The following is a 12,674-nucleotide window of genomic DNA, read 5'->3' as shown; positions in this document are numbered from 1 at the left end:
CACTCTGGGGGAACAGATGAAAAAGTCCTCTGAAAAACAGTTGCCAGTCTAGTTCTAGCTGTTTGAAGCAAATATTTGCCAGAGGACCTCAGTGTACATGGCAGATTGTACTCCATCAGGGCTAGGCTGAAGGAAGAGTCTCCTCCCTCCGTAACTGCCATCCTCCGGCCTGCAAGGGAGTTGATCAGGCAGGCCCAGCTCCATCAGGGCTAGCCTGAAGGGACTCCTCCCTCCGTAACTGCCATCCTCCAGCCTGCAAGGGAGTGACCAGGAAGGCCCAGCTCCATGAGGGTTAACTTGAAGAAAGAGACTCCTCCCTCCGTAACTGCCATCCTCTGGCCTGCAAGGGAGTTGACCAGGCAGGCCCAGCTCCACCAGGGCTAGTCTGAAGAAAGAGACTCCTCCCTCCATAACTGCCACCCTCCAGCCTGCGAGGGAGTGACCAGGCAGGCCCAGCTCCATCAGGGCTAGCCTTAAAGAAGAGGCTCCTCCCTCCATAACTGCCATCCTCTGGCCTGAGAGGGAGTTGACCAGGCAGGTCCAGCTCCATCAGGCTAGCCTGAAGGAAGAGACTCTTCCCTCCATAACTGCCACCCTCCGGCCTGCAAGGGAGTTGACCAGGCACGCCCAGATCCATCAGGGCTAGCCTGAATAAAGAGACTCCCCCCTCCACAACTGCCACCCTCCGGCCTGTGAGGGAGTGACCAGGCAGGCCCAGCTCCATCAGGCCTAGCCTGAAGATGAAGAGCCCTCCCTCCAGTCCATCTGCCTTGTCCTCAGTCCTCAGAGGGAGAGAAGAACCAGTAAAATGACCTACTCCCACTATCTTGTTTCTGGTGCAGATTTGTTTCGGGAGGGGGAGAGGTTGCATTTTCTTTCCTTTGAGGCTGAGAGAGTGTGACTTGCTCAAGATCACTCTGTGGGTTTCCATAGCTGAGCTGGGATTCAAACTCTGGTCTCCAGAGCTGTAGTCCAGCACTCAAACCACAAGATGACTTGGTGATGCCTCAACTCTTCCTTCTAAAACAGAAACTGTTACTGACTGCAATCCGCAATGTAAACAAAATTGAAATGCATTAGATTTTAGCCTTTCCTTCACATAAACCATCTTGTTTTCAAGCAATGTAATGTAAATATATTAGACTGCAAAGAAAAACTGAAAGACACAATTTATAAGTTTTCTAATTTCAAAGCTATTTTAATGGGATAAATTATCTATTTAGTATATTTTATATATTGGGATTTTAGATTGTACACCATTGGCAGGTTTTATATTGTTTTGATTACGCTGTAAACTGCTGTGCAAAACATCACTATATAAACAAACACTAATAATAATAATAATAATAATAATAATAATAATAATAATAATATAAAATCCTTGAAAAGAATAGGAGAAAAGTGTTAAAAGGGAAGTAAATATTCTTTACATTTATATGTGCATTTAAAAATGTACAGTATTTAAATATTTTTAGAATATTCTTATTCTAAAGATATTAACTATTTTTCAGTGCACATATAATTTCAGTGGGGTCTTTTTGTTGGGGAAAATGGAAATGACGAGCATGAGAGAAGGTAATAGAGGACATCCAGAAAGGAGTCAAACAGTTTACTCTATGGGGAAGTGACTGCTGCTCCCATAATGCTGACAACCACTATTGTATGGCAAGCGACACTAGCCAAACTAACATAAGAAGGGTTAAGCTGCAACCAGCACATTTAGATATATCAAGAAAGAATGAAAATACCATGCCCTCTGTATGTGTGGCTGGCTGGGCCCTGTAGGCTGTTGCCAGTTCTGGTTGTGTCCTCAGCTTTTGCAGGTCAGCCGCATGAAGCTGTGACAAGGAAGCTGGATGTCAGGTCAATTCAAGGGGACATTTTGTTAATGGGGGCATCATGTTTTTCAAATGATAAGACCAGACAAAAGGCTGGTTATGTATCCTTTGCGTTTACCAGGTAGAAGGCTGAGTTTATATTTTAAAACACTTCACTTTTCAAACAACATTTAATAATAAGTAACAAGTAGTATTTTATGTTCACATTACCAAGAGTTGCAGAAACTGAAGTAAATATAACAGAAATAACTAAATGATCCTGAGGGCTTAAGAACATATGTCCCTGTACTTAAAAACACAAAAACATTGATAATGCAGAGGAAACCAATACTATCTTGCAAATGTCAGAAATTCCCCAGATATTATCTGTAAATATATCTAGACAGATTGAGTTAGGATTTCTATTAGAATTTTGTTTCTCTCAGCATTACCACATTTTCCCCTAAAGGCTTTTATATGAATTACTGGATGATCATATCTGGAATTTTACACCTGTGCATGTCCATGCCAGAATTATGGTTTCTAATGTCAATGGAAATTTCCAGCGTAGATCTGAAAAAAAGACTCAGGGAGCTGGATATGTTTAGCCTGGAGAAGCGAAGGTGAAGAGGTGATATGATAGCCCTGTTTAAATATTTGAAGGGATGTCAATATTGAGGACAGAGCAAGCTTGCTTTCTGCTGCTCCAGAGATAGGACAGAGCAATGGATTCAAACCACAGGAAAAGGGATTCCACCTCAACATTAGGAAGAACTTCCTGACAGAGCTGTTTGACAGTGGAACACACTCCTTTGGAGAGTGGTGGAGTCTCCTTCTTTGGAAGTTTTCAAAGAGAGATTGGATGACATCTGTCAAGGGTGATTTGATTGTGCGTTCCTGTATGGCAGGGGGTTAGGCTGGATGGCCCTTGTTGTCTCTTCCAGCTCTCTGATTCTATGATCTATGATTCTATCTAGGATCTGAAGCTTCTGAGCTAGTTCTGGACTGAGCTAGAAATATTGGGGTGATGAATTTGCAAGAAGAAAGGAGGTATTGCTGCCAACATGTCTTACTATGCATGAGGATTTCATTTGTACTGTAATGACACTTTATTAATGGTCCCACCACTACCATCATAATGATAAAGGCTTTTAACATAAATTTCAAAGAATTCACACCAATGAGGATTAGTGAGTTGGAATCCTTTCTATAATACCTCAAGACTGCCTTCCTAAAATTGTTTGCAGGTAATTAGCTACCAAGCAGGGTTCAGGAAAGGAAGAAACACAACGGAACACATTGCAAACATACGATGGCTAATGCAGCACATTGGCCCAGCTTTCCAATCTATCAAGGTCATTTTGATCTTGATCCTGTCCTCTGAGGTATTAGCTGCTCCTCCTAATTTGGTATCATTTGCAAATTTGATGAGTTTGCCCCCAGTTTGTCATCCAAGTCATTAATAAAGATGTTGAATAACACTGGGCCCAGGACAGAGTCCTGTGGGACCCCACTGGTCACTTCTGTCCAGGATGAAAAGGAGTCATTGTTGAGCACCCTTTGGGTTCGGCCAGTCAACCAATTACAAATCCATGTAACAGTTACCTTGTCTAGCCCACATTCCACTAGTTTGTTTGCAAGAATGTCGTGGGGAACTCTGTCAAAAGCCTTACTGAAATCAAAATACACTATATCCACAGCATTCCCTTCATCTAACAAGCTGGTAATTTTATCAAAGAAAGAGATGAGATTTGTCTGGCATGACTTCTTTCTCTGAAACCTGTGTTGATTTTTTGTGATTATGGCATTGCTTTCTAGATGTTCACAGACTCTCTGTTTAATGATCTGCTCTAGAATCTTTCCTGGTATAGATGTCAGACTAACTGGACGATAATTGTTGGGATCCTCTTCTTCCCCCTTTTTGAAGATGGGGACATTTGCCCTCCTCCAGTCTGCTGGCACTTCTGTTCTCCAGGAGTTCTCAAAGATTATTGCCAATGGCTCCGATATTACATTAGCCAGCTCTTTTAATACTCTTGGATGTAATTCATCAGGTCTTGGAGATTTATATTCATTTAGATTAACCAGGTATTCTTGTACTGTCTCTTTACTTATTCTGTGTTGAACTTCCCCTATTCTGTCCTCTGCTCCATTATCCTCAGGTTGAGCACCCTTTGCCTTTTCTGAGAAGACTGAGGCAAAGAAAGTGTTGAGTAATTCTGCCTTTTCTCTGTCCTCTGTTAGCATTTTGCCATCTTCACCATACAGTGGCCCTACCGTTTCCTCCTTCTTCCTTTTGCAATGGACATACCCCAAAAAGCCCTTTTTGTTGTTCTTAACCTCTCTACCAAGCCTGAGTTCATTCTGCGCTTTAGCTTTTCTGACTTTACCCCTACACATGCTCGCTATTTGTTTGAATTCTTCTTTGGTGATTTCCCCATTTTTCCATTTCTTATACATGTTCCGTTTAAAATTTAGCTGAGTTGAAAGTTCCTTGGTCATCCATCCTGGTTTCTTGAGGCATCTCCCATTTTTCTTCCTCACTGAAAATGATTGAAACTGTGCCTTCAGTATTTCCCCTTTGAGAAACTCCCATCCATCTTGAACTCCCTTCTCTTTTATTATTCCTGACCATGGGATTACCCCCAGACTTTCTCTAAGTTTACTAAAATCAGCTTTCCTAAATTCTAGAATGCGTGTCTGACTATGCCTGGCTTCCCCTTTCCATTGTATAACAAACTCCAGGAGAACATGATCACTCCCACCTAAGGATCCCACCACTTGCACTCCATTAACTAGGTCATCTGTTGGTTAGGATCAGATCCAAAATAGCTGATCCCCTTGTTGCCTCTTCCACCTTTTGGACAATGAAATTGTCTCCAAGGCAAGTGAGTAATTTGCTAGACCTTGAGGATTTGGCTGAATTTGACTTCCAGCAAATATCAAGATAGTTGAAGTCACCCATCACTACTACATCTCTCCTTTCTGAGTGTGTGCTTCTCATCCAGTTCCTCAGTCTGACTTGGAGGTCTGTAGTACACTCCCACAATAACATCCCTGTTTTTTCCCTCCCCTATAATTTTTATCCAGATGATCTCCGCCTGGTTTCCAGGATTGATGTCCTGGATCTCTTCGCTGGTGTAAATGTCCCTGACATATAAGGCTATTCCTCCTCCTTTCCTATTTGGCCTGTTTCTCTTAAAAAAGGTTATACCCCTGTTTTTCTACATTCCACTCATGAGACTCATCCCACCAAGTTTCAGTGAGGCCTATGATATCTTATTTGCTTTGTTGTGCTAGGGGTTGAAGTTCATCTTGCTTATTCCCCATGCTCTGTGCATTAGAGTAGAGACATCGAAGACCAACACATGCCTGCACTGAACCTCCATCTTCAGTTTGAGGACTGCCAAACAGCTCATAGCTCCAGCCATTTGATACTGTGTATCCCTCACCCAGAGACCACAGGCCTTGCAACATATATCCAAGGCTTGTTAATTATATAAAGATAGAATCACAAAGTTGGTAGAGACCACAAAGAGCATCCAGGGAATATCTCAAAGTACCAAATCTTTCTATTATGAATGAATGAATGAGTCTTTATTTATATACCGTTTTTCCCGTGATCATAGCGGTTTACAATCAATAAAATATACAAAAGATACAAAGTACAATAAAAAGAAACCCCCCACGTTGAATAGTACAATACAAGCAGTAAAATATCCATCATTCAATCACAATGTAAAAGCAGTTAAAACCAATAACACCAATAACATTCAATACACTACAACGGTACAAGAGGAGAAGAGTGGAATTAAGGAACATGGGGGAAAGCAAGGCGGAAGAGGTGAGTCTTTAGTTTTTTCCTAAAAGACTCCAGGGAGGGGGCTGAGCGGAGCTCGTCAGGAAGAGAGTTCCAAGCCTGCGGGGCCGAAGCAGAAAAAGCCCTATGTGCAGACATCACATATCTCGTGATGTCTGCACATCTCACATATCTCAGGGACTCTCAAAAGCTGTTTCCCACCCGACCGGAGAGTGTGGGGCGGATTGTATGGAGAGAGGCGGTCCTCCAAGTACCCTGGGCCCAAGCCATTTAGGGCTTTATAGGTTATAACCAACACCTTGTATTGCGCCCGGAAGCGAATTGGCAGCCAATGTAGATCTTTCAATATCGGTGTTATATGGCTGGCTCTGGAGTTACCAGACCACAGCCCCTGCAACATCTATCCATGGCTGGTTAATTATAGAATGATAGAATCACAAAGTTGTTAGAGACCACAAGAACCATCCAATCCAATCTCCTTGCATGTAGGAATACATAATCAAAACATTACTGGTAAATGATAATCTAGCCTCTTTTTAAAAACCTCCAAAGAAGGAGACTGTCTCTTGTTTCTATGTTATCGTACTGAGCAAAGTACACTACCCACCCATTAGCCACATCTACATGCTTTCCTGGTCAATATCTAACCCAAGCATACCATAGAATTATGCTGGAGGAGAAGAGAAGGTTAAAAGGTGATATGTTTAAATATTTGAAGGGATGTCATATTGAGGAGGGAACAAGCTTGTTTTCTGCTGCTCCAAATAACAGGACCCGGAACAATGGATGCAAGCTACAGGAAAAGAGATTCTACCTCAACATTAGGAGGAACTTGCTGACAGTAAGGGCTGTTCGAGAGTGGAACACACTCCCTCAGAGTGTGGTGGAGTCTCCTTCCTTGGAGGTCTTTAAACAGAGGCTGGATGGCCATGTGTCGGGGATGCTTTGATTGAGAGTTCCTGCATGGCAGGGGGTTGGACTGCATGGCCCTTGTGATCTCTTCCAACTCTACAATTCTATGATTCTATGATCACAATAAAATAGCCGAATTGCAAAATATCTAATTTTTGCTTCAGTTTTCTCACAGAAATATAATTGTTTTCTTTCTTAAACGAGCAGAAGGATGAGGAAATAGTCAGTTATCACCTAGTTAAATGAGTCCAAATCTATGGGGCCAGACAAAATGCATCCCAGAGTACTGAAACACCTTGCTGATGTACTCTCTGAACTATTTGCCATAATATTTTTAGACATCTTGAAGAACAGGTGAGGTGCAAGAGAACTGGAGAAAGACAAACATTGCCCTTCTCTTCAAAAAAGAACAAGAAAGAAGCTTCAGGAAATTACAGATCGGTTTTACCTCAATGCAGGAAAAACATTAGGACGGATTATAATGGAATCTCTCTGAAGGTATCTAGATGACCATCTGTTGGGTATGGTTTGATTAAGAGTTCCTACAGGGGGTTGGACTGGATGGCCCTTGTGGTCTCTTCCAACTCTACAATTCTATGATTACATGATTCCATGACCATGCAGTGATTAGTAGGAGCCAGCATGGGTTTATCAAGAACAAATCTGATCTTACATGGTTTTTTGATTGAGGGACAAAGCAGAACAGTAGCTTGTAGTGGCTTCTGACTGCTCCAGCCCCGACCAGCTCCCAATTTGCCAGGGACCATGGCAACTGGCTCACTCTTAAAGTGGACTGCCATGGTCCCAAACAGACTGCTGGCAAGGAGCAGTTTTTTGCTGCTTATTTTGCTGGTGGCCTTGGACCACCTTAGGTGCCCTGAAAAGCAGCTTCCAGCTGTGTTGGAAGCATGTGTCGCCTTGTGCACCAGCCCCCCACAGTGGTCTATCTGCTTCAGGACTGAGTCACTAGTTTAGTAGATGGTGAGAATGCTATGGATATCATTTATCTGGGCTAGACAATGCAACTGTTAGGTGAATTTATAACTTGTTGGCCAGTCGAACCAAAAGGGTGCTCACTAATTATTCCTCTTCATCCTGGAGAGAAGTGAACAGTGGGGTGCCACAGGATTCTGTCCTCAGCCCAGTGCTATTTATCAATATATTTTAATCAATTACTTGGATAAAGGTAAAGGCATGCTTATGCCATTTGATGATGACACCAAATTAGGAGGAGTAGCTCCAGAAGACAGATCAAAATTCAGAATAATCTTAATAGAGTAGAAAGCTGGGTTAAAAGTAACAAAATGAATTTCAACATGGAGATATATAATGCCGTGCAATTAGACAGAAAAAATGAAATGTACAGATATAAGATGAGGGAGACCTGGCTTGACAACAGAACATGTGAAAGATATCTAGGAGTCCTAGTAGACCATAAATCGGACATGAGTCAACAGTGTGATGTAGCAGCAAAAAACCCAATGTGATTCTTAGCTGCTTCAATAGAAGTATAGAGTCTGGATTGAGCGATGTAATAGTACCACTCTATTGTGCTTTGGTCAGGCCTCACCTGGAATATTGCACACTTTCTGGGCACTAAATACCTAATTTTCTAGGCACCACAGTTCAATAAGGATATTGACAACCTGGAGTATGTCCAGAGAGGGACAAGCAAAATGGTGAAAGATCAGGAAAGCATCCCCTATGATGAATGACTTTGGGTGCTGGCTATGCTTAGCCTGGAGTAGAGAAAGTTAAGAGGCACGATATAATATTTTCGAAGATGTCATGCTGAAGATGGAGCACGCTTATTTTCAGCTGCTCCAGAGACCAGAACACAGAGCAATGGATTCAAACTGCAGGAAAAGAGATTCCCCCTCAACATTAGGAAGACAGTAACAATTGTTCTGTCAGTAGAACGCATTCCCTCTTTGGTGCAGTGGTCTCTCTCTTTGGAGGCAGGCTGGATGGCCATCGGTTGGAGGTGCTTTGATTGTGCATGGCAGGGGGGTTGGAATGGATTGTCAGGGATCTGAAGGGTTAAAACACAGCACACAGGGAAATGCTTGATGTGTGTGTGTTGGCCATGAGCATTCAGCAGAGTGGCAAGGCTAATCAGCACAGCTGAAGCTCATTGGCTCAAGGACACTTCAGTGTCCAAGTGCATGTAGCCATGGATGATGAAACATGTGTCTAGATTGCACAGGAGACACATGACATGGTTACACACCTGAACACTGGGTTTGGGAGACCACATGTTCTGGAGACTATATAAGCCCAGGGGTTGCAAGGGTGTGGTGTGGGTTTGAAGTAGGAGTTGGATTGGTATGTTTTGGAGTTTTAGAGGTCTGGTTTTGTATAATAGCACTGTGAATAAAGAGCACTTTGAGGACTTAGCTGTGTGTCCCTGAAGGTTCCTGCACTGCTGCAGTTCCTGGAAGACATCCAGTTGCTGTCATCCCAAATTGGACTTTGGAGCCACGCTTCGGCTTCTGGAAATTGCCAGCTCTGCTACAAGGGTCTGATTTAACCCCAGGACTCGTTGGAGTTGCTGATAGTGGTTGTTGGACCCCAGCAGTTGCGCTGACATGGATGGCCCTTGTGGTCTCTTCCAGCTTGAAGATTCTATCGTTCTATTATTCTATATGCCTTATTTCACAAACTTTCCCAGTATTGTTGGTCTTTATTATGCTATACCAATTGGCTCAATTTTACCATTAACTCTTTTATAATTTCATGTTCTAAGGTAAATTCATGTTCTAAGGTAAATAATATTTAGCCTACATTAACAGAACTGTAATTTCTAAGACATGGGAAATAATATCCTCAATATATTCAGCACTAGTCAGGCCTCATCGGAAGTATTGCATTCCATTCAGGGCACCTTAGGAAGGAATGGGAACAGGTTCAGAGAAAGGCAACAAGGATGATAGCAGATATGGAGGTGGAAAACAGGAAGAAAGGTTGAGGGAGTTGGACAGTTGGACATGATCAGCTTGATGAAGAAGAAGACTGGAGGGTGACATGACAGCACTCTTTAAACATCTCCAGGATGGTCACAGAAAGGAGTGGGCACATTTGTTCTGTTTCCTAGAGGATAGGTGTCAGAACCCATAAGATCAAATACAGTATCAAACATATCCAGTTACTAATATTCTCATATTGCATATTGTTCATATATATAAAATCACTGTCTATGTTAGATATATAGGTATATAGATCTAGTTGGTAGTTCTGCCATAGCTTTGGAAGGAGGGAAAAGTTGGATATAATATATGCGCCGTTTTGGTTCTGCTTGGGGCCCTGCTAGCGGTTTGGAATGTAAGAGAGATAACGGGGTGTGAAAGAGCTAGGTCTTCAAGGCTAAGGTACTAGGTTGCCATAGTGACTTAGCAAAGAGAGTGTGTGGTGTGGCAAGGTCTGGGGGAAAAGGGTGGGGGCTACTGACTGTTTAACCTGGGGCTTGGCGCTTGGGACTTCAGATTCTGCAAAAAAGTGTTCGAGGATACTTCTGCTTTGCTCTTACAATAAACCTTCTTGTTTTGGCAATAAGTTTGGTTCTGGATCATTGTACAGAGGATTCCAAGTTTCACAGTAGGACCAGGACCAATAGTTTGAAGTTACAGGTGAGTAGATTTTGATTAAACTTTAGGAGGAATGTCTTGACTGTAAGAGTGGTTTGACTATGGAACTTATTACTCAGACCAGTGGTGGGATCTCTTTCCCTGGACATCTTCAAAAAGACACTAGTCAGTATCTGCTGCAGATGCTCTAGCTGGATTTCCTGCATTGAGTGGGAGGTTGGACCTTATAGCCTATGGGGCCACTTCCAACTCTATGCTTCTGTGGAGATTATCATATTGTATTTAAAGCAACTTATCCCTGGCAGGATACAGTCATGTTTAATTTTAAAACCTGATGCTATCTCATGTAGCCAAAAGTAGGCAAGTGCAACCCATATGCAGCCCATATCTCAGCTGCGCTTATCCTGCGGGTTTTCCAAAACCCATTTTTGAAAAGCTGTTGGATAAGCATGGCTGGGATCCAGGTTGTATATGGATTGCACGCTCCCAGCTGCAGCTGTGTGGGATAACACCCGGTTTTAAAATTAAACGCAACTGTATCCCGTCGGGAATAAATTGCTTTAAGTACAATGTGATAATCTCCTATGATTCCACGAGGTCCCATGGTGGGAATAAAGAAGGATATAAAAAGGAGGGAGGGAGGGTAAAAACAAATAGGGAGAATTGTGGGAAATTCCAGATAGGTAAAAGGAACTATGTCACCACACAGCAAACTGTGGAATTCACTGCTACCAGGTACAATTATATGAAAAGAGGCTTGGATAAATTCATTGAGAATAGAGCCCTCTGACCACTTGTGAGGATGCGTACTTAGATATTGCCTCCAATGTAGTATGTCTCTATGTGTCAGTTTTTGGGGAGCATGGGATGGAGTTGCACCCATATAGGTAATTGCCCACCGTGTGAACAGAATGTTGGAATGGATAGTCCTTTGATCTGGTCTAGCAGTGTTGTTCTTCCATTCCTATGTTTTTATTTCAATTTCTTGTTGTTGTTAGCAACCAGGGAAGCCTGTTTTTGGCATTCATATGTATTGAAAAATAAGGCATTAATACGTTCATTTGCTTGTGTAAAATGCTACTGGATAGGCAGCTATACTACAAATGCATCACTCGAACTTAAAGCTAGGTTTCAATCTCTGTGTTTCCCTTTTGTATCTTCTCAGTGTTGAGTATTCGAGGGGTTCAGGAAGAGGAACCAACAGATCCACAGCTAATGAGACTGGACAACATGCTGTTAGCAGAAGGGGTAGCAGGACCTGAAAAAGGAGGGGGTTCAGCAGCAGCAGCAGCAGCAGCAGCAGCATCTGGAGGGGCCGGCTCTGACAATTCTGTGGAGCATTCTGACTACAGGGCAAAGCTCTCTCAGATTCGACAGATCTACCACACAGAGTTGGAGAAATATGAACAGGTACCAGTCATTTGTGTGTAAGAGATGCCTCAAAGTGGAAGAAAACATGTTGTTTTGGGATGTTAAAAATTAGGATGGGCTGGTGAATCTAATTCCACTTTATCCATGAATTTATTGGCATGTTTCAGCAAAAAGGAATTGGGAGGTGTGTTTCTTTTCTTCCTTTGCTTACATTTCAGATAGACGTACATTTTCTAAATCCAATATTCTTGTTTCTCCTTCATTAATAGCCATTTTTGTCAAAAATATCATAGAACTTTAAAAGCGCAATACTGCTGAATTTCAAGACATAGCCATGTTAGTCTGGATTGATATGCAAAGTGATATTCTGGCACCTTTGAGACTTAACTAACAGCTGGAACAGACTGGCAAAAAGAGCCAGCTTCCTGGCGGTTTGGGGGCATGGCGTACTCATGACACATGCCCCCAAGATGCCAGGAACACACCGTGCAGCTGCTCTGAGCAACCACATGGTGGCAGTATTGTGGCGGCATGGTGATTAGATGTCACACACCACCGAAACCCAGAAAACCCAGCACAAGAAGGAGCAGCTTTGTGCTGCTTTTTCCCCCCCTCCGGGAAAATGTTGGGTTGGGGGCATGGTGTGGCCCCAACCTGGCATTCAAAAGGGCAGTGGCAAGTCACCCCTTTACCACCATCTTTTTCAACCTAAGAGAAATAAATTTGTAGCATAAGCTTTTGTACACTGGGTCTACTTCATCAGTTGTTCTTAGGATATAGTATGTTACTGCCTGGGAAGCAGGAAGGAGATGGGATGAACTGGCCAAGAAGAGCGCTCATGAGGCTAGGATGTTAATTAATGTTACAATGTGTGTAGTGTGCCAGGAAACCACATCTTTGTTCAACACACTGTCAATGGACTGGAGTTTGTGGATACAGCCCAACCCTTTCTAATCTTCCCTTGAAGTTTTTTCTCCCAGGAGTACTGGTTTGAGGTCCAAGATAGAAAGTCCAGGAAGACTGACATGTTCTGCAACTATTTCTTGTGTATTCCCATTCATAACATCTCATTTATGTCAATTTATTCTCTGCCCCAGAGATTGACCTGTTTGCACAGTATAGAGAGCAGAAGGGCATTGTTGACAGAGAATGGGATATACAGTATTACAT

General features: G+C 42.6%; 1 protein-coding gene across 5 annotated transcripts in view; it reads left to right on the top strand.

The window, feature by feature from the left end:
- The window catches only part of PBX1 (PBX homeobox 1), a 550,595-nt gene that overhangs the window by 347,346 nt on the left and 190,575 nt on the right, over positions 1-12,674 (top strand). For all 5 annotated transcript variants that reach the window (XM_042463120.1, XM_042463121.1, XM_042463117.1 and 2 more), the window contains exon 3: positions 11,299-11,543. In XM_042463120.1, the coding sequence (XP_042319054.1) occupies positions 11,299-11,543 (245 nt within the window). The remainder of the gene's footprint in view (positions 1-11,298; positions 11,544-12,674) is intronic.

The sequence above is a fragment of the Sceloporus undulatus genome, chromosome 4 (assembly GCF_019175285.1).
Source record: "Sceloporus undulatus isolate JIND9_A2432 ecotype Alabama chromosome 4, SceUnd_v1.1, whole genome shotgun sequence".
Lineage (NCBI taxonomy): Eukaryota > Metazoa > Chordata > Lepidosauria > Squamata > Phrynosomatidae > Sceloporus > Sceloporus undulatus.
This window is presented reverse-complemented; position numbering and strand designations above follow the sequence as displayed.